The following is a 22,655-nucleotide window of genomic DNA, read 5'->3' as shown; positions in this document are numbered from 1 at the left end:
GAGTGATAAGAAAATGGATGATTGGCTTTTAACAAAAATATGTGTCATTCATCAGTAATGTCTGCCTTAATTTGAGTGTGCGTGCTTGATGGACTGTTGACCCTTACATCTACTGTAAACAGCTGAAAGACAACCACCTTTATGACAGGACACAAAGACAGTGGGAAGAGACAGCCACATTCCCTTAGCTGATTAGATTTAACAGGCAACAAACCCAGTGTGTGTTCTCTTGAGAGTAGTGAGAGACGCAAGGAGCTCTGCCAGCCACTGGTTACTCTACTAACCCAACTCATAAACCCTATCTCTAACTAAAGTCATACCCTCCGACTCACCAACTCCTCACTATTACACACACTGACCAGAATCTTACACTACCTACCAAAAATGTTAACCTGACACTATGAATGGCCTGTTTGTATGTCTTTCTGCAAACTTCTAGTGGTTGACCTCTCCCCCATTGCACAAATGTGCCTCCTAGTAGTATAGCGTGAAATTATAATTGGAGTCACATTTGGGATAACACATGGGTCATCTCTTCTTTTACCTCACACTTGAGGTCACCAAGCATGCAAACACACACACACACACACACACACACACACACACACACACACACACACACACACACACACACACACACACACACACACACACACACAGAGAGAGAGAGCATGAAATTATAATAAGAGTCTTCCCCCTCTTGTACACTGCTGCTATTCGCTGTTTGTTAGTTACCTATGCATAGTCACTTCGCTCCCACCTACATGTACAGATTACCTCAACTAGCCTGTACCCCCGCACACTGACTCGGTACCGGTGCCCCCTGTATATAGCCTCGTTATTCTTATTGTGTTACTTTTTATTATTACTTTTTATTTTAGCCTACTTGGCAAATATTTTCTTCTTCTTGAACTGCACTGTCTACACTTGTTGTATTCGGGGCATGTGTCAAATAAAGTTTGATTTGATTTGGTGATAACACTGAGTTGGTCTTTCCATTGAGTTCACACTCTTGATGTCAATTGATGTCACCAAGCACGTGCACACACATACACACACTTCGTTACGCTCACTCACTCTTTCTTTCTCTATTGACAGTGACAGGGCCTAAGTAAGAGGGGTCTGGGGCGTACCCTGGAGAGCTCCATCCATGAGCTCTGAACACCATGACCTTTCAGAAGTCTTCGTCGACCTCTAGCATATTCCACATGCTCATATTATGTGAGTTATTTTCTATAGTACCTCCATAACCTGAGTGAAAGAACACCTTTATATACATTGTTGAATACATTCAAAGAGGTATTGTACTTGTGTTATTTCTTCCATCAGGGTTTGTCATTGTCCTGTTCTGCGCTGATGGTTTGAGAGCTGAGATGGGGACGACACCTAACCTGAAACACATTGTGATTGGTCGATGTTACAGCTACATAACACTAGTTTGCCCTAATTCCAGGTAAAGTGTGGGTAAGACATGAAAAAGTAGGCAGTTTGACCGACTTAGTGTCTTGACAAATCAAATGCATTTCTAACATGGAATCCCTTACGAAAACCACATGATTTCCCATGTGGAAAATAACATGATTTCACATGTGAAAAAGTGTTTGTGGAACATAGGCAAAATAGCCACCTTTTATAATTAAGTATTGCAGGCTAACAATAAAATACAATTGCTTACAGTTGCCAAAGAAAAATCAAATCAAATGTATTTATATAGTCCTTCTAATGTAACCGATGTGAAATGGCTAGCTAGTTAGCGGTGGTGCACGCTAATAGCCTTTCAAAAACGGTGACGTCACTCGCTTTGAGACCTTGAAGTAGTGGTTCCCCTTGCTCTGCAAAGGCCGCGGCCTTTGTGGAGCGATGGGTAACGATGCTTCGTTGGTGACTGTTGTTGATGTGTGCAGAGGGTCCCTGGTTTGCGCCCGGGTCGGGGCGAGGGAACGGACTAACGTTAAACTTACATAAGCTGATATCTCAATGTGCTGTACAGAAACCCAGCCTAAAACCCCAAGCAGCAAGCAATGCAGGTGTAGAAGCATGGTGGCTAGGAAAAACTCCCTAGAAAACTCCTAGAAAGGCCAAAACCTAGGAAGAAACCTAGAGAGGACCCAGGCTATGATGGGTGGCCAGTCCTCTTCTGGCTGTGCCGGGTGGAGATTATAACAGAACATGGCCAAGATGTTCAAATGTTCATAAATGACCAGCATGGTCAAATAATAATAATCACAGTAGTTGTCGAGGGTGCAACAATTCATCACCTCAACAGTAAATGTCAGTTGGCTTTCATAGCCGATCATTAAGAGTATCTCTACCGCTCCTGCTGTCTCTAGAGAGTTGAAAACAGCAGGTCTGGGACAGGTAGCACATCCAGTGAACAGGTCAGGGTTCCATAGCCGCAGGAAGAACAGTTAAAACTGGAGCAGCAGCACGGCCAGGTGGACTGGGAACAGCAAGGAGTCATCATGCCAGGTAGTCCTGAGGCATGGTCCTAGGGCTCAGGTCCTCCGAGAGAGAGAAAGAAAGAAAGAGAGAAAACAATATGAAAGCACACATTTACTTTACCGGTAGAAATACTGTTTTGTTGTTGTTGATATTTTCATCTTTATAAATGAATTCATACATTCTCATCTTTTGGACACAGTCATTCGTTTGTTTAGTTCGATATTTATGGACGCGACCCAGCCATTCGTTTTTTATGTTCCATGGCAACGTTCTTATCCCTTGCTTGTTAGCTAGCCAGCTAGCTACGGCTAACACAGTCACAACCTTTGCAGGTAGAGTAACAGCAAAGTAGCTGTTTTCTGTTTTCTGATACATCCATAACAATGAGCTGATCATGGTTGATTTTGCCTGGCATAGGTAGAAAAGTTTTCCTTCTCGTCAGGACACTCAACACTTCATAATGAGGAGATCGCATTGTATATCCAACACTAGGCTCGAAATTTTAACAATTGTTTGTTGCTAGCAAACCTGCCTATATGACACCCAAATTAAAAAATATCAGTTGCTGAAAACAGCTGGTCAAACTAGAAACATGGAAGTATTTGACAGCATAGCGCCACTTGTGTCATGACTGCAACAGTAGGGACCAGATACATTCTTGTTCATCACTCACCACGTTAAGTCGTCAGACGCTCCCCGAAAAATATGTCTCTGGAAAAACAAATCAATGAAAGTCTGCTAGCAAAGTGTGTTCCTCGTAGGACCTGCATTTACAATGTATCTAATTCCGTTTGGTGTGGTTGTTGGTTTAGCATTCTGTAACTTTGTAGCAAGTACGGTCTGCATGTGTAGGCGCTTATTGCGTCACGATTGCAAGGTGTCCCGATATCTTTTCGAACTGTCCAGTTATCTGGTTTTAATGTCCATTCTAGAATGCCCTTTTAACCAATCAGAAGCGAGTATTCAATAATGCTGTGGTATGTTTAATTATAAACGGGGTGGTTCGAGCCCTGAATGCTGATTGGGTGACAGCCATGGCTCATCAGACCGTATACCATGGGTATGACAAAACGTTATTTTTTACTGCTCTAATTACATTGGTAAACATGTTATAATAGCAATATGGCACCTTGGGGGTTTGTGGTATATGGCCAATATACCATGGCTAAGGGCTGTATCCAGGCACTCCGCATTGTGTCGTGCTTAAGAACAGCCCTTAGCCATGGTATATTGGCCATATACCACACCGCCTTGTGCCTAATGGCTTAATTATAAACTGGGTGGTTCGAGCTCTGAATGTTGATTGACTGACAGCCATAGTATATCAGACCGTATACCACTGGTATTACAAAACATGTATTTTTACTGCTCTAATTACGTTGGTAACCAGTTTATAATAGCAATAAAGCACCTTGGGGGTGTGTGATATATGGCCAATATCCCACAGCTAAGGGCTGTGCCCAGGCACTCTGTGTGTGTGTGTGTGTGTGTGTGTGTGTGTGTGTGTGTGTGTGTGTGTGTGTGTGTGTGTGTGTGTGTGTGTGTGTGTGTGTGTGTGTGTGTGTGTGTGTGTGTGTGTGTGTGTGTGTGTGTGTGTGTTTGTTTGTTTGTTTGTTTGTTTGTTTGTTTGTTTGTTTGTTTGTTTGTTTGTTTGTTTGTTTGTTTGTTTGTTTGTTTGTTTGTTTGTTTGTTTGTTTGCCTGTGTCATGAACGCTGAGTGCAAACTGCTTCAGTGTGCTCACACTTGATGTATTCATTCAATTACCCTTCATTTTCCTTGGAATCATCACAGCGGGGCAATGCAAGTGCTCATAAAACATAAAAGTTTCACTGTACCTCCATTACTGAGTAAGAAATGGGATTGACAGTCACAGTCAATCAAATCAAGTTTATTTTATATAGCCCTTCGTACATCAGCTAATATCTCGAAGTGCTGTACAGAAGTGCTGTACAGAAACCCAGCCTAAAAGTCAATACATCCTTCGCGTGTGGGTTTTCGTCAACCTCTAGCAATGAGCCTTTAAAGTACTTCCTGTTTCGGTACGGAGTTATGGTGGTTCATTTTTACTCTTATGACTCTATCAAAGCAGGCAAAGTTCGAAGCAAGTCTGAAAACATGGTTAGAGTAGCTAAAAAAATTGCGCAATACGTACAAATGTACAATGAATGACAATAACCTCATGAAACCAGACGTCAATTTGTTAAAAGGACATGTCATTGTCACGGTCCTGACCTGTTTCTGTTAGTTTTTGTATGTGTTAGTTGGTCAGGACGTGAGTTTGGGTGGGCAGTCTATGTTTTCTGTTTCTATGTTTGTTTAAGGGTTGCCTGGTATGGCTCTCAATTAGAGGCAGGTGTTTGGCGTTTCCTCTAATTGAGAGTCATATTAAGGTAGGTGTTTTCACACTGTTTGTTGTGGGTGGTTGTCTCCTGTGTCTGTGTATGTCTTTGCGCCACATGGGACTGTTTCGGTTTTGTTTGTTCGTTCGTTTTATGTAGGCAGTTTTCGTGTTCATGCGTTCTTCGTGTTTCATGTGAGTTCGTCGTTCAGGTCTGTCTACATCGTTTATTTGTTTTGTAACTTCAAGTGTTCGTTCGTGTTTTCTGTTTTGTTTATTAAACATCATGTCTAAGTATCACGCTGCGTCTTGGTTCAATCCATGCTCCTTCTCTTCGGATGAAGAGGAAGAGGAGAACCGTTACAGTCATCTCGCCACCTTCCACTCCGATGTAATTATACCGCAAATCAATCACATCAGTGGCCATGCAAAACAAACACAAAGCACCTACCATTTCACGAATGCATATATACAGTTGAAGTCGGAAGTTTACATACACCTTAGCCAAATGCATGTGAACTCAGGGTTTCACAATTTTTGACATTTAATCCGGGTAAAAATTCCCTGTTTTAGGTCAATTAGAATCATCACTTTTTATTTTAAGAATGTGACATGTCAGAATAATAGCAGGGAGAAATATTTATTTAAGCTTTTATTTCTTTCATCACATTCCCAGTGGGTCAGAAGTTTACATACACTCAATTAGTATTTGGTAGCATTGCCTTAAACAATTTAAACTTGGGTCAAATGTTTTGGGTAGCCTTCCACAATCTTCCCACAATAAGTTGGGTGAATTTTGGCCCATTCCTCCTGACAGAGCTGGTGTAACTGAGTCAGATTTGTAGGCCTTCTTGCTTGCACACACTTTTTCAGTTCTGCCCACAAATCTTCTATGGGATTGAGGTCAGGGCTTTGTGATGGCCACTCCAATACCTTGACTTTGTTGTCCTTAAGCCATTTTGCCACAACTTTGGAAGTATGCTTGGGGTCATTGTCCATTTGGAAGACCCATTTGCGACCAAGCTTTAACTTCCTGACTGATGTCTTGAGATGTTGCTTCAATATATCCACATAATTATCCTGCCTCATGATGCCATCTATTTTGTGAAGTGCACCAGTCCCTCCTGCAGCAAAGCACCCCCACAACATGATGCTGACAACCCCGTGCTTCCCGGTTGGGATGGTGTTCTTTGGCTTGCAAGCCCCCCCCTTTTTCTTCCAAACATAACGATGGTTATTAGGGCCAAACAGTTATATTTTTGTTTCATCAGACCAGAGGACATTTCTTCAAAAAGTACCACCTTTGTCCCGATGTGCTGTTGCAAACCGTAGTCTGGCTTTTTATGGCGGTTTTAGAGAAGTGGCTCCTTCCTTGCTGAGCGGCCTTTCAGGTTATGTCAATATATGACTAGTTTTACTGTGGATATTGTCACGCCCTGACCTTAGAGAGCCTTTTTTATTCTCTATTTGGTTAGATCAGAGTGTGACTTGGGTGGGCAAATCTATATTTCTATTTCTTTGTTGGCCTAGAATGGTTCCCAATCAGAGGCAGCTGTTTATCATTGTCTCTGATTGGGGATCATACTTAGGCAGCCCTTTTTCCCCCTTCAGTTGTGGAATCTTGATTTTGTTAGTTGCTCTATAGCCTGCAGAACTTTACGTTCGTTTTTGTATTTTGTTGGTTTTTTGGTGTTCATTTTAAATAAAAGTAAGATGTTCGCCTACCACGCTGCACCTTGGTCTCATTCCAACGACGAGCGTACTTTTGTACCTGTTTCCTCCAGCATCCTAACAAGTTCCTTTGCTGTTGTTCTGGGATTGATTTGCACTTTTTGCACCAAAGTACGTTCATCTCTAGGAGACAGAACGTGTCTCCTTCCTGAGCGGTATGACAGCTGCGTGGTCCCATGGTGTTTATACTTGCGTACTATTGTTTGTACAGATGAACGTGGTACCTTCAGGCGTTTGAAAGTTGCTCCCAAGGATGAACCAGACTTGTGGAGGTCTACAAAAACAATTCTTAGGTCTTAGCTGATTTCTTTTGATTTTCCCATGATGTCAAGCAAAGAGGCACTGAGTTTGAAGGTAGGCCTTGAAATACAAGGTACACCTCCAATTGACTCAAATTATGTCAATTAGCAAACACTGTCATGAGTATTATGACCATCCTGTGTCGTTTTACTTGGACAAAAAAAATACACTTTTTGATTCTGTCAAGAAGAATTATGACCACCATAATCATATAAGCCAGATTGGCCTATCACGAGCATGGCCACATGTCAGTCATCACTCAAAAAGATAGTGTCTTGTCCTGCTCCTGAAATTTGCTCCTGCATTCATCCCAGTCATCAGCAACAGAGCATTGGGATACAGTAGGTACATGTCTGACATCAATGTGTGCACAATTACAATAATTTAATATGGTACATTTCAGAAAATGTTATATAACATACACATGAAGTTTTCAAGTTGGCTATGGTGTAATCTACAACGCTTCGCCTTGTGTGGTAGGTTTTGTGGGATTTGACACTCTTATGTAGGTGTCATAACCAGACATAAAATAACTACCGCGGTAGGTTTTGTGGGTTTTAACACTCTTATGTAGGTGTCATAACCAGCCATAAAATAATGCAATAAATGTCACAACAGGTCTAAATATGTGTCATGACTGTATTATGACAGGTTATGACAAGTTATGTCAGCTGTTAAGACATATTATGACATGGTTATGACCGTGTCATAATGTTTTATGATGCTTGCTGTTAAAAAAGTAGAAGTGGAAAACTATTGCGAGTACTGCTCCAGATCACTTGATATCTATCTCAAGGGGGAGAGAGTGAGGAGAGCGGGAAAGAAAAGGGGGAGAGGGAGAGAGACCCAACTTAACCCAAACTAAACTCTCTATAAGGGGAAAGGGGGATACCTAGTCAGTTGTACAAATGAAATGTACAGCAGAGCTTGTGTCCGACTCCTTATTTCCTTTGTTTAGTCTTTGTTTAGTTGGTCAGGACGTGAGCTGGGTGGGTGTAGTCTATGTTATGTGTTTCTTTGTTTAGGTTTGTCTTATTGGCCTGATATGGTTCTCAATCAGAGGCAGGTGTTTTACGTTGTCTCTGATTGGGAACCATATTAAGGTAGCCTGTTTTCACTGTTGGTTTGTGGGTGATTGTTCCTGTTCTTGCGTTCATCTGTTTTTGTGTTCTCTAGTTCGGGACTGTAGCTTCGTTGGGTTTTCGTCTGTTTATTGTTTTGTTCGTTATAGAAAAAGTATTCTAATAAATATGGATACATACCACGCTGCGCTTTGGTCCTCCTCTCCTTCTACCGACGGAAGCCATTACAATGGTGAGGGTGTATACCGGTCATTAAAGATATTAATGCAAGTAGACCGCTGATAGGCCAGCTCATCCTCCTCAGGAGGATGACATCATCCTCTATGAGGAAATAGCAAGCAGTTTTTAAATGGTCTGTTTGAGGTGGGCTTTTTTATTGTGTTTTTTTCTCGAATGTATGCTTTGGCCACAAATGCGAGAAAAGGGTAAGTCATTATTTCTGTGTGAGTTAACAGAATATGAACTTTTAAAAGTGAGATTTTCACTGGACAGTCACTTTAAAATTGCAATATTTTCTCATCCTCATAGCAAAATGTGAAGAATAACATGAGATCAGCATTAAAACAGCAAATTTCAATCTCTGCCCATTGTCAAAATGTGTAGAATTGCATGGAATTAGCTTAAACACTGCACATTTCTCTTTCACTCATAACATTTCTAGAATAACATTATAAAACGGAAAATATATCTCTCTGAGGTTGGGGGTCTTCCACTTATCTTCAAAATACTCCTCCATATACCCCTCAAAATACCAATCAAGAAAGGAATAATAAGTGTAGAATTGCAGGAAATGTCTTTTGAAATTTTAAAAGGGACCTCCGGTCCCCCCGTTTACAGTTTGCCCTCCCATTGTACTTACAAGGTAGCGAACTGTACCATGTGAGTTCATATGTGTAGCTGTGAAATCAGTGGAAGCTTCTCAGAGGAGGAAGGGAAGAACCACCCTCAACAGTGAATTTCATTTTTTTTTTTTTTTGTGAAACATTAAAGTTATCCTTTTTAGGTAAGACTATACAAAATATATTGTCACCAAATAATTGATTAAAACACACTGTTTTGCAATGAAGGTCTACAGTAGCCTCAGCAGCACTCTCTGGGGTAGCATTATGGTGTAGCCGGAGGAAAACTACACTACACGACCAAAAGTGTGGACCCCTGCTCGTCGATCATCTCATTCCAAAATCCTCTGCATTAATATGGAGTTGGTCCCCCATTTGCTGCTATAACAGCCTCCCCTCTTCAGGCACTCCACTAGATTTTGGAACATTGCTGCGGGGACTTGCTTCCATTCAGCTACAAGAGCATTAGTGAGGTTGGGCACTGATGTTGGGCGATTAGGCCTGGCTCGCAGTCGGCGTTCCAATTCATCCCAAAGGTGTTCGATGGGGTTGAGGTCAGGACTCTGTGCAGGCCAGTCAAGTTCTTCCACACCGATCTCGACAAACAATTTCTTGAATTGACCTCGCTTTGTGCACAGGGCCATTGTCATGCTGAATCAGGAAAGGGCCTTCCCGAAACTGTTGCCACAAATTTGGAATCACAGAATCATCTAGTATGTCATTCTATGCAATAGCGTTAAGATTTCCCTTCACTGGAACTAAGGGGCCTAGCCCGAACCATGAAAAAACGCCCCAGACCCTTATTCCTCCTCTACCAAACTTTACAGTTGGCACTATGCATTGGGGCATCCGCCAAACCCGACGGACTGCCAGATTCATCACTCCAGAGAATGTGTTTCCACTGCTCCATAGTCCAATGGCGGCGAGCTTTACACCATTCCAGCTGAATGGACTTGTTGGAAAGGTGGCATACTGTGACAGTGCCATGTTGAAAGTCACTGAGCTCTTCAGTAAGGCCATTCTACTGCCAATATTTGACCGGGGCAGCTCTAGCAGGGCAAAAATTTGACGGACTGACTGTTTGGAAAGGTAGCATCCTATGACAGTGCCACATTGAAAGCCATTGAGCTCTTCAGTAAGGCCATTCTACTGCCAATGTTTGCATGGCTGTGTGCTCGATTTATTACACCTGTCATCAACGAGTGTGGCTGAAATAGCCAAATCCACTAATTTGAAGGGGTGTCCACATACCTTTGTATACACAGTGCATTCGGAAAGTGTTTAGACCCCTTAACTTTTTCCACATTTTGTTACGTTACAGCCTTATTTAAAAATTTATTAAAAATGTTTCTCCCCTAATCAATCTATGCACAATACCCAACAAGGAAAAAGCAAAAACTGTTTATTTTTTTTACATTTTTGCAAAAAATAATAATAAAAAACACAAAATATCACATTTACATAAGTATTCATGCCCTTTACTCAATACTTTGAAGCACCTTTGGCAGCGATTACAGCCTCGTGTCTTCTTGGGTATGATACTACGGGCTTGGCACACCTATATTCGGGGAGTTTATCCCAAGGATCTCTCTGTACTTTACTCCATTCATCTTTGCCTCGGTTCTGACTAGTCTCCCAGTCCCTGCTGCTGAAAAACATCCCCACAGCATGAGGTTGCCACCACCATGCTTCACCGTAGGGATGGTGCCAGGTTTCCTCCAGATGTGATGCTTGGCATTCAGGCCAAAGAGTTCAATCTTGGTTTCATCAGAGCAGAGAATCTTGTTTCTCATGGTCTGAGAGTCCTTTAGGTGCCTTTAGGCAAACTCTAAGTGGGCTGTCATGTGCCTTTTACTGAGGAGTGGCATCCGTCTGGCACTCTACCATAAAAGCCTGATTGGTGGAGTGCTGCAGAGATGATTGTCCTTCTGGAAGGTTCTCCCATATCCACATAGGAACTCTTGAGCTCTGTCAGAGTGACCACCGGCTTCTTTCTCACCTCCCTGACCAAGGCCCTTCTCCCTCGGTTGCTCACTTTGGCCAGGTGGCCAGCTCCAGGAGGAGTCTTGGTGATTACAAACTTCTTCCATTTAAGAATGATGGAGGCCACTGTGTGCTTGGGGACCTTCAATGCTGCAGAAATGTTTTGTTACCCTTCCCCAGATCTGTGCCTCAACCCTATCCTGTCTGGCTGTAATCTCTGCCAAAGGTGCTTAAAAAAGTATGGAGTAAATGGTCTGAATACTTATGTAGATGTGATATTTATATTTATTTATATAGCGACCAAGAGGTTTTAATTAAGTTCAAATCCCAGTTAAGGCTGAGTCCCAAGTGTGGTCACAGTACAAAATAAAACAATATTTTTTACACTAATTGAAATCAGAATAGAGCAGCATAATGTAATTTTATCGAAATAACACATTCAAATTGTTGTATATACTTTAGGAAAAGTGCAAAAATGTATTCTAGGCAATATGTATAGCCAATCTCCTTTATGTCCACAGACCTGGTGACGCAGCAGTTGAGTCCCAAGTAATCAAGAGGACCATGACACTATGTTTTAAAAATGTTCTTGGGGATGGACAAGGATAAAAACAGAATCTAACTAAAACCTGCAGGGTTTTAACCAGATTGGATGGCATATCGCTGCAGAACGCTGCAGACTGTTTCAATTGAATTCATGTCAATTAAGCATTTTTAAAGTAAAATATTCTCAACGGCATTTAACACCTGGGTTATCACGTGCTCAAATGTCATGTGTAGTTTCATGGCATTACATGTTTTTTGCATCCGCATATTGTCCATTTATTTCACATGAGATCATGTTGTCACATGTTATCACATTAACTTCACAGAAAATCACATGATTACGTGAAATTCATGTGTTTTTTTCGTAAGGGATCTTATTTCCTTATATGCAACATGTTCTCAACATTACATATTTTTTTTTATGTTATCTATGATTAGATATACAGTACCAGTCAAAAGTTTGGACACACCTACTCATTCAAGGGTTTTCTTTATTTGTACTATTTTCTACATTGTAGAATAATATTGAAGACATCAAAACTATAAAATAACACATGGAATCATGTAGTAACCAAAAAAGTGAAACAAATCAATTTTAGATTCTTCAAAGTAGCCACCCTTTGCCTTGATGACAGCTTTGCACACTCTTGGAATTATCTCAACCAGCTTTACCTGGAATACTTTTCCAATAGTCTTGAAGGAGTTCCCACATATGCTGAGCACTTTTTGGCTGCTTTTCCTTCACTCTGCGGTCCATCTCATCCCAAACCTCAATTGGGTTGAGGTCAGGTGATTGTGGAGGTCAGGTCATCTGATGCAGCACTCCATCACTCTCCTTATTGGTCAATTAGCCCTTACACAGCCTGGAGGTATGTTGGACCATTGTCCTTTTGATAAACAAATGATAGTCTCACTAAGCGCCAACCAGATTGGATGGAATATCACTGCAGAACGCTGCAGAATGCTGTAGCCATGCTGGTTAACCTGTCTAGGATCAGCGTGGCGCTAGCGGCACACCCCCCCCCCCCCCACTGAAAAACCAGTGCCGCGAAATTCAAAAAAAATATTTTTTTTAAATATTTAACTTTCACAAATTAAAGTCCAATACAGCTAATGAAAGACACAGATCTTGTGAATCCAGTCAACATGTCCGATTTTTAAAATGTTTTACAGGGAAGACACAATATGTAAAGATGTACATCTATTACCTAAAAACACATTAGCATAATCCACCATCTTTTATTTGTCCACCAACACCAGTAGCCATCACCAATTCGGCTAAACTAAGATATTTATAGCCCCTAACCAACAAAAAAACTCATTAGATGACAGTCTGATAACATATTTATGGTATGGGATAGGTTTTGTTAGAAAAAAGTGCATATTTCAGGTAGATGGCATAAGTTACAATTGCACCCACCGTCACAAATGGAATAGAAAAACTACTTAGAGCAACGTGTTTACCTACTTACTAATCATCAAACATTTCGTAAAAATACACAGCATACACGAATCGAAAGACACAGATCCTGTGAATACAGACAATATTTCAGATTTTCTAAGTGTCTTACAGCGAAAACACAATAAATCGTTATATTAGCTTAGCACATAGCAATTAGCAGCCCAGCATTGATTCTAGCCAAAGTGAGCGATAAAAGTCAACATCGCCAAAAGATATTAATTTTTTCACTAACCTTCTCAGAATTCTTCCGATGACACTCCTGTAACATCACATTACAACATGCATATACAGTTTGATCGAAAATGTTTATATTTAGCCACCAAAATCATGGTTAGACAATGTGAAATGTAGACAAGCTGGTAAAGAAAAAGTCCTTGCGCCACTTAGACAGTGATCTACTCTTATACATAAATACTCATAAACGTGACTAAAAAATATAGGGTGGACAGGGATTGATAGACAATTTAATTCTTAATACAATTGCGTTATTACATTTTTTAATTTATCCTTACTTTTCAATACAGTTTGCGCCAAGCGAAGCTACGTCAAAAAACATGGCGTCCTAAGCCACTAAAATGTTTCGACAGAAACACGATTTATCATAATAAAAATGTCCTACCTTGAGCTGTTCTTCCATCAGTATCTTGGGCAAAGGATCCTTTCTTGGGAGGAATCGTCTTTTGGTGGAAAGCTGTCCTCTTGCCATGTGAAAATGCCAACTGCGTTCGGGATGAACTGAAAGCGTGTCCACCTATTCACAGCGTTAAAGAAATAAATGTCCCAAAATCGCACTAAACGGCTATAAATTGCTATAAAACGCTTTAAATTAACTACCTTATGATGTTTTTAACTCCTATAACGAGTGAAAAGATGACCGGAGAAATATAACAGGCTAAACTAACGCTTGGAACAGGAGAGGGTCGGTGTCTTCCACGCGCGTTACACAGCAAGAAAAGACTTGCTAGCTAAAGGTTTTTTTCATTTGTAGTGCCTGTGAACGCGCAATCGACCCCATTGGAATCGTCATCACGTAAAGGCATCCAGGGGAAGACGTAAGAAGTGTCCGTGTAGTCATAGCAATGACAGTGCCCTTTTAACTGACTTCAGAAGAGTGGCCAACATTTCTCAAATCTGACTCCATGTCAGGGAAATTGCTGTAGAATGGGCTCTGTTCCACTTAGAGACAAAATTTCAACTCCTATAGAAACTATAGACTGTTTTCTATCCAATAATAATAATAATATGCATATTGTACGATCAAGGATTTTGTGGGAAGCCGTTTCAAAAATTAGCCAAATTAGCATAAATAGTCTAAACAGCGCCCCCATCCCCAACAGGTTAAGTGTGCTTGAATTCTAAATATATCAACGACAGTGTCACCTGCAAAGCACCCCCACACCATCACACTTCCTATACCATGCTTCACGGTGGGAACCTCACATGCAGAGATCATCCGTTCACCTACTCCGTGTCTCAGAAAGAAAAGGCAGTTGGAACCAAAAATCTCAAATTTGGACTCATCAGACCAAAGGACAGATTTCCACCGGTCTAATGTCCATTGCTCGTGTTTCTTGGCCCAAGCAAGTCTCTTCTTATTATTGGTGTCCTTTAACAGTGGTTTATTTGCAGCAATTCGACCATGAGGGCCTGATTCACACAGTCTCCTCTGAACAGTTGATGTTGAGAGGTGTCTGTTACTTGAACTCTGTGAAGTATTTATTTGGGCTGCAATCTAAGGTGCAGTTAACTCAAATGAACTTATCCTCTGCAGCAGAGGTAACTCTGGGTCTTCCTTTCCTGTGGCAGTCCTCATGCGAGTCAGTTTCAACATTGCGCTTGATGTTTTTTGCGACTGTACTTGAAGAAACTTTAAAGTTCCTGGAATTTTTCGGCTTGACTGACCTTCATGTCTTAAAGTAATGATTGGCTGTCATTTCTCATTGATTATTTGAGCTGTTCTTGCCATAATAGGAACTTGGTCTTTTACCAAATAGGGCTATATTCTGTATACCACCCCTACCATGTCACAACACAACTGATTGGCTCAAAACCATTAAAAAGAAAATAAATTCCTTTATTTATGCTTTTAACAAGGGAGATCTGTTAATTGAAATGTATTCCAGGTGACTACCTCATGAAGCTGGTTGAGATAATTCCAAGAGTGTGCAAAGCTGTCATCAAGGCAAAGGGTGGCTACTTTGAAGAATCTCAAATATGAAATATATTTTGATTTGTTTAACTTCTACTTCCACACAATCCCGGATCCGGGAGCACCCCCATCAGTAAAAAAGCTGACTAGCATAGCCTAGCATAGCGTCACAAGTAAATACTAGCATCTAAATATCATTAAATCACAAGTCCAAGACACCAGATGAAAGATACACATCTTGTGAATCCAGCCATCATTTCTGATTTTTAAAATGTTTTACAGGGAAGACACAATATGTAAATCTATTAGCTAACCACGTTAGCAAAAGACACCACTTTTTTTACTCCACCATTTTTTTCCTGCATAGGTAGCTATCACAAATTCGACCAAATAAAGATATAAATAGCCACTAAGCAAGAAAACTTCATCAGATGACAGTCTGATAACATATTTATTGTATAGCATATGTTTTGTTAGAAAAATGTGCATATTTCAGGTATAAATCATAGTTTACCATTGCAGCCACCATCACAACTCTCACCAAAGCGACTAGAATAACTACAGAGAGCAACGTGAATTACCTAAATACTCATCATAAAACATTTCTGAAAAATACACAGCGTACAGCAAATGAAAGACAAAGATCTTGTGAATCCAGCCAATATTTCAGATTTTTAAAGTGTTTTACAGCGAAAACACAATATAGCATTATATTAGCTTACCACAATAGCCAGAAACACAAGCCATTTACCAGCAGCAAAGGTTAGCGATCGTAACAAACAAGCAAAAGATATATAATTTTTGACTAACCTTCATAAACTTCTTCAGATGACAGTCCTGTAACATCATATTACACAATGCATATAGGGTTTGTTCGAAAATGTGCATATGTAGCGGCACAAATCGTGGTTATACAATGTGATTAGTAGTCAAACTTCAAGCAATCTGTCCGGCGCCATCTTGGAGAGGCACCTAATCTAATCGATAACTAATCATAAACTTGACTAAAAAATACAGGTTGGACAACAAATGAAAGATACATTAGTTCTTAATGCAACCGCTGTGTTAGATTTTTAAAATTAACGTTACTATGACATACAGCGTGCGCTAAAGCGATACCGCACCGAAATTCATGGCGGAATTATTGTTTAACGTTTTTCAACATAAATACGAATTAACAGCATAAAGACTTCTTACTATTTCTTGAGCTTCCATCAGAATCTTGGCCAAGGTGTCCTTTGTCCAGAACAATCGTCTTTTGGTTGAAAGATGTCCTCTTCTCATGTAGAATTAGCCGCTAACGCTAGCCATGTACCGGAGAGGTGTCCAACTCGTGATAGCGCGTGACAAAGAAATTCCAGAAAATCGCAATAAACTGATAAAAACTGCTATAAGTCAGTTTAAATTAACTACCTCATGAAGTTTTTAAGACAAAAATCAAATTAAATCAGAGCCGGAGATATAGAACTGCTAAAACGAAAGCTTTTCAGGACGCCATGGTGATGTCCTTCTTGCGTCAGGCCCCTCGTTGAAAAGGCCGGACCTTCCGTTCCAACTGCTTTTATAGTGCCCCAGATGGTGCAATCCACTCCATTCAAATTCTTACCGCTTACTGACACCTAGGGGAAGGCGTATGCAGTGCATGTAGCCCCATAGCTTACATGAGAATTTATAAACTGACCCTAGAAGAGAGACCTCAATTTCAGAAATCTCACTTCCTGACAGGAAGTGTGCTGCAGAATGAGTTCTGTTTCACTCAGAGAAATAATTCAAACGGTTTTAGAAACTAGAGAGTGTTTTCTATCCAATAGTAATAATAATATGCATATTGTACGAGCAAGAATTGAGTACGAGGCAGTTTAATTTGGGAACTAATTTTTACAAAGTCGAAATGGCGCCCCCCTATTGAGAAAAGTTTTTAACACTCTTTTGGTTACTACATGATTCCATTTGTGTTATTTCATAGTTTTGATGTCTTCACTATTATTCTACAATGTAGAAAATAGTACAAATAAAGGAAAACCCTGGAATGAGTAGGTGTGTCCAAACTTTTGACTGGTACTGTAGGTAAAAGTGCTGTGTGTGTTACTGTAGCTATGACTGTGAGGAGATCTGGAGGGAGTTTGAGGAGGCTGTAATGAGGAAGTCTCGCTGTAATGTGAAGATTAAGGACTACAAAAGGATGTTCCATGCCACACCACAGACTCTGACATGTGGTAAGGTGAGTATCACCATGGCAGCGCTGGATTCTTATCCGAAACCGGTGGGACCTGATCGTAGATCAGCATTCCTACCCTGTGACACTTTATGAATACGGGCCCTGAATCCTCTGAGGATGTAACTGACTGTGTTGTGTTTTTGAGTATCTTTGATTTATTGAGAATCTACTGTATGATTCCTCTATCTAGTATCTGGTTTGTGCTTGTTGCCCTTGTGGTTTTTGTAGTTGCTGTTCTGGAGTAAGACCAGGGAGCTGATGCACAGCTATGCAGCTGTAACACGTCGTTTCTGGACCCTGGAGGACACGCTGGTGGGATACATGTTCAATGACCTCATCTGGTGCGGACAGGAAAAGAAAGACACAGGTAGGATTCATCATGGTCTGAGAGAGAGAGAGAGAGAGAGAGAGAGAGAGAGAGAGAGAGAGAGTTATGATTCCTCTCTTCACATTGTTCCCAAAAGAACTGAAGGAACAGTTGTTCCAGTGGGTGCCAAGTCATCACTCCAAAGCCCCTGATGAGGAGAGAGGTCACAATATGACAGGCTGGGGCTCTGTGGTTGACCACAGATGTAATGTTTGGATCAGTGCTTACAGGAAGTTGAGACAGAGTGGGGGATATCGCACACACAGGGTGTTATGTAGTGCAGCTGTATCACAACACCATGTGTTACACCCCCATCTCTGTGGTAAACTCTTCCAATTTTGCAACGGAGAGATCCCCCTCCTGCTCTGCACACGAATCAAACAAGGAGAATGACTTTCCTTTTCCTTAGAAGGATAACGTACTCTTCACAGCAGATATCATTGACTTTGTCTCTCTGGTGTTTTTTCTATGTTAAAAATGGCTGTCTCTTTCTTATGAAGCTCCTTCATGTGTTTCTCTTTGTTAGGCTTTGATTTCAACTCTTGCCCAGACTGGTCAACGTGTGTAAACCATCCTGTCTATTCCTTGTGGAGACAAGCCTCACAAAACGTAAGCTCACTCACAAAATGGTAGCCTAAATTACATGAATGCCACTAATCTCATGGCAATATTTTTGTGGTAGGGATATGCCTTGTGATTTTGAGATACTGAGTGACTGCATGACACGTCTACTGTATATTGTGGACTGTGTCTGGCTATGATTGCCTCATCTCTCTATGTTTGCCAGTTTGCTGCAGCGGCATGTGGCAACATCACAGTGCTGCTCAATGGATCCATAGAGAATGCTTTCAACAGGAAAAGGTAAGGCGAAGACGTGACAGCCACTGACAATACATAGTGGTCTAACAGTGGTAGTGATTGTTTTACTCTGGTCCTTTTCATCTTGTTGTAGCATGTTTGGGGGTGTGGAGCTGGACAGCCTGAACCCCAGAATGGTGGATCATGTCAATATCAAGGTGGTGGCCAACCTGGAGGGACCCTTCATGTGAGAATGACTAGGCATGCGTCCCAAATGGCACTCTATTCCCTACATAGAGCCCGTTGGGCCCTGGTCAAAAGTAATGCACCACATTGGGAATAGGGTGCCATTTGGAACGAACCCTAGATAAACACCCAAGTTACGAACTGGGCATATCTTTCAATATCAACACAAAATAAGTTTATCTATGCAAATGTCATGCAAATGATGTTATTGTCAAGTTGCATCAGATACAAATGGTTTGTCTACAATACAACAACCTTTAGAAATACTATATGTTATGTACTTTATGTATCCTCGTTCTCTCCTCCTTTAGAGAATCCTGCACTCAGGGTTCCATTGTGGATTTGATCAATGTCCTACAGACCAGAGGGTTCCGCTGGACCTGCACAGACAGTGACCTGTAAGTCACATCACCTTTTCATCACTTCCTACTTCACTAAAACACAATTTGTTTTGAACATTTCGGTAACTTTCTAGTTTTCCAGAAATCCTGAGTATTCCTGCTTATTAGGTATGCTTGCTGAAAGCAAAGCAAACTTTAGAAACTGTTCGTACTTATTATTATTATTTGCCATCTGCTGGAACCTCTAGCGCCAAAACCATAAAAGCTACCAACACCAAAGCAATTTTAAAACGTTCAGACTACCACTGATTGTCATGTGTGCTCCCTGTCCGGACTCTAGATCACCAGGCTGCTCATTATGGCCACATCTGTCACCATCGTTACGCGCATCAGCACATAATGACACTCACCTGGACTCCGTCACCTCCTTGATTACCTGCCCTATATATGTCACTCCTTTTGGTACCTTCCCCAGGTGTCATTGTTTCTGTTTCAGTTTCATGTCTGTGTGTTGTTCATGTTTCTTGTTTTGTATTATGTTATTCACTCCCTGAACTTGCTTTCCGACTCCCAGCGCACACGTTACACAATGACGCCTCACCAAAGGGAAGCATCAGAGTTTTTTGGGTTTTTGTGTTGGAGGTGATGTCTGGTCCGGGAGTCAGAACCGGAACTACCTGGGAGGCCTAAGCTGGTTTGTAGGATTCCCATACCTCGGCGGGTTCGACGGGTTCCCCTGCCTTTGCTGGCTCGACGGGTTTCCATACCTCGGCGGGTTCGACGGGTTCTCCTGCCTTTGATGGCTCGACGGGTTTCCATACCTCAGCGGGATAGACAGGCTGTGATGCGTCAGCGGGTTCGATAGACTCCTATGCTTCAACGGGCTCGATAGGCTCCCATGCCTCAGCTAGGTGAACAGGTTCCCGTGCCTCAACCAAGGCAACCAGGGAGGTCTCAGCCGGCTCATCAGGCTCTCACGCCTCAGCCGGTTCGTCAGGTTTCTTGCGCCTCAGTAGAGGTGACCGGTCAGCTCCTGATCCCTGGGATCGTCCCTGTGGTTGGCGTCCTGCGGCCAGAGCCGCGCGCCGGGGTGGGGGTAATGTCACGTATGCGCTCTCCAGTGCTTTAAGTCGCCATGCTCCCGTGCCTCTGCAGGATCGACAGGTTTCTTGCGCCTTAGCAGAGGTGAGCGGTCCGCTCCTGATCCCCGGGATCTTCATTTTGGTCGGTGTCCTGCGGCTGGAGCCACGTGTCGGGGAGGGGATGCTGTCACATGTGCTCCCTCTCTGTTTCAGTTTGATGTCTGTGCGTTGTTCGTGTTTCTTGTTTTGTATTATGTTTCGTTCATTTATGAAATTATTCACTCCCTGAACTTGCTTCCCGACTCCCAGCACACATGTTACCATGGGACTTTTGCTTGAAAAAAAATTGGGGGATACTACTGATTATTTTTGACACCACAACCATATTTGCATAAATCTCAATGCATTTCAATTGGCATAGGTTAACATGGTAAAAGTTTGGACTGTAACTAGTCTTCAACCTTTAAAGCTAGAAACGCCATTTGGATGTTCCACTGTTCTTGAACTGTTAAAGCTACAAAGACCAACCCAACTTTGACATGTTACAGACTGACTCAACTTGTAAAATTAAATAAAATATCCCAGAAATGTTCCACACACACAAAAATCTTGTTTCTCAAAAGTGTTGTGCACAAATATGTCTACAACTCTGTGAGCATTTCTCCCATGCCAAGATAATGCATCCTCCTGACAGGTGTGGCATATCAAGAAGCTGATTAAACAGCATGATCAATACACAGCTCCACCTTGTGCTGGGGACAATAAAAGACCACTCAAAAATGTATACTTTTGTCACACAATACAAGGCCACAGATGTCTCAAGTTTTGAGGGAGTCTGCAGGAATATCCACCACATCTGTTGCCAGATAATTCAATGTTAATTTCTCTACCATAAGACGCCTCCAACATAATTTTTGATAATTTAGCAGTACATCCAACCGGTTTCACAATCACAGACCACGTGTAACCACGCCTGGCTCTTCAGTGGGTGGGCTCCTAAGTGGGTGGGCCTATGCCAAGTCATGTCAAATCCATAGATTAGGGCCTACCTAATGAATTTATTTCAATTTACTTTCAACTGTAACTCAGTAAAAAAATTGAAATTGTTGGATGTTGCGTTTATATTTTTGTTCATTGTAGATTGCTTGTCAAAAGATTGTTGTTGCTATTTGTACTTTTTGGACTATAACCGTTTTAAATTAGGATAAAAGCTCCATAGACTTCAAAGGCAAAACAAATATTTGCCGCTGGCTTGATCCGTTCCAGCTACAAACACCGCCCCAACGTTGTGCAGACTGACTCAACTTAGATTGTCTCAACACCGCTTTTTGGAAGCCTTCATACTTCATAATCTATAAAGTTTGTTGTATCCCCATTCATTTCAATGGCGGTATGGAGGCTTCAACATTCTAAACTGAAGTCTCTGCCACAGAACTATCATAATGTTCAAACTAAAACATTTTGAGAGCTTAAAAACACATGATATGGCTTAAGATGCTATAGTACTCCCGCTAGCCTACTATACTAACCCACTATAACCCACTTCAATAACTACACCTACAAACCACCCCAAAATAACTCACTTTAAGTAGCCCATTGTTTATGACAACCCTATTACTACCATTACTATTACTACCATTACTACTACTACCATTACTACAGTCACTGACACTACTATTTCACAAGCATGAACACTTTAAGATTAGCAAGCAGACACATTTTCCTTAGGAAATGTCCTTTTCTAGTTCAATCCTGATTCTGGGAAACATCCAACCAGGATTTCTGGAAAACTTGGGAATTTTGGGAAAGTGAACAGAACCCTGAACACGGTAGAGTGCACATTATTATTTTGAATCTTCATGTCTCCTCGCAGAACTCTGATGATCCTCCAGTGCATCCAGAATCCTCAACAGTTCTCCTGCCTGCCCTGTGCTAACAGTCTACTGCACAGACAGAGGCTACATCTATAGATAGGTTACATCCACCCTAAAAATATTACCCCCATAGTAGGCTATGTGTCACTTTTCAATGCATTATACTCTATCCAAGTTGTCTTTAGATATACACGCATTTTGCTATTTGTTTACTATGTTTGTTGATTTTAACTGAAATAAAGACAGATTAATTCTATTTATGTGATAATGACATCGTCAAAACTCTGCTCTCTGATTGGTCCATTCATAATGGTATGGTCATAACCCTGCTCTGTGATTGGTCCTTTCATAATGACATCATAATAACCCTGCTCTGATTGGTCCTTTTATAATGACATCATCATAACCCTGCTCTCTGATTGATCCCTAATCTTGTTAACTTATCAAACCCAGTTATTCATCTATTGTGTACTTTGACAATCATGTTCTATTTTATCATGTATTCCAAAACCAGCACCACTTGTTCACCTGTAAAACGGTGTACACCCAGCTCAGAGCAGACTTGGGTTTTGTGCACACCAAACGATCACATTCACATTGATAAATACCCATCTTTGCGTGAAAATGACCACAAGGCTATTTTACAGTCGGATTAGATTGTACGGTTGGTTGATAAACGAGGGACAGACAGAAAGATTTTCCGCCGATTTGGGCCTCTCGCTTCCTCTTACTCTCTGGTTTAGGTCAACGCTGATTGGCTATTACACTTTTTTTTAATCAAGGAATGCCAAATGCTGCTGGCTTCCCTTGCATTCAATGCTACAGGTGGCAACAATGTCATACTCTTTTTGACCAG

At 41.3% G+C, this 22,655-nt stretch overlaps 1 protein-coding gene across 1 annotated transcript; it reads left to right on the top strand.

Annotated features, from left to right (window-relative positions):
• The first annotated feature begins 1,058 nt into the window (after positions 1-1,058).
• Positions 1,059-22,564, top strand: LOC129859333 (ADP-ribosyl cyclase/cyclic ADP-ribose hydrolase 1). Its single transcript, XM_055928978.1, has 9 exons — positions 1,059-1,221; positions 1,330-1,453; positions 16,968-17,094; positions 17,320-17,458; positions 17,985-18,067; positions 18,246-18,319; positions 18,411-18,503; positions 18,814-18,900; positions 21,799-22,564. Exons 1-9 carry the CDS (start codon positions 1,167-1,169, stop codon positions 21,893-21,895), a joined length of 879 nt encoding a protein of 292 aa, XP_055784953.1. The 5' UTR covers positions 1,059-1,166; the 3' UTR covers positions 21,896-22,564.
• Positions 22,565-22,655: the final 91 nt, after the last annotated feature.

This window comes from Salvelinus fontinalis, chromosome 7 (genome assembly GCF_029448725.1).
Source record: "Salvelinus fontinalis isolate EN_2023a chromosome 7, ASM2944872v1, whole genome shotgun sequence".
In the NCBI taxonomy this organism is placed as follows: Eukaryota; Metazoa; Chordata; class Actinopteri; order Salmoniformes; family Salmonidae; genus Salvelinus; species Salvelinus fontinalis.
This window is presented reverse-complemented; position numbering and strand designations above follow the sequence as displayed.

Coding starts and splice junctions, on each gene's coding strand:
- LOC129859333 (XM_055928978.1), top strand. CDS start 1,167: ATGACCTTTCAGAAGTCTTCGTCGACCTCTAGCATATTCCACATGCTC. Junction 1,454..16,967: donor CTAGTTTGCCCTAATTCCAG/GTAAAGTGTGGG, acceptor GTGTTACTGTAG/CTATGACTGTGAGGAGATCT. Junction 17,095..17,319: donor AGACTCTGACATGTGGTAAG/GTGAGTATCACC, acceptor TGGTTTTTGTAG/TTGCTGTTCTGGAGTAAGAC.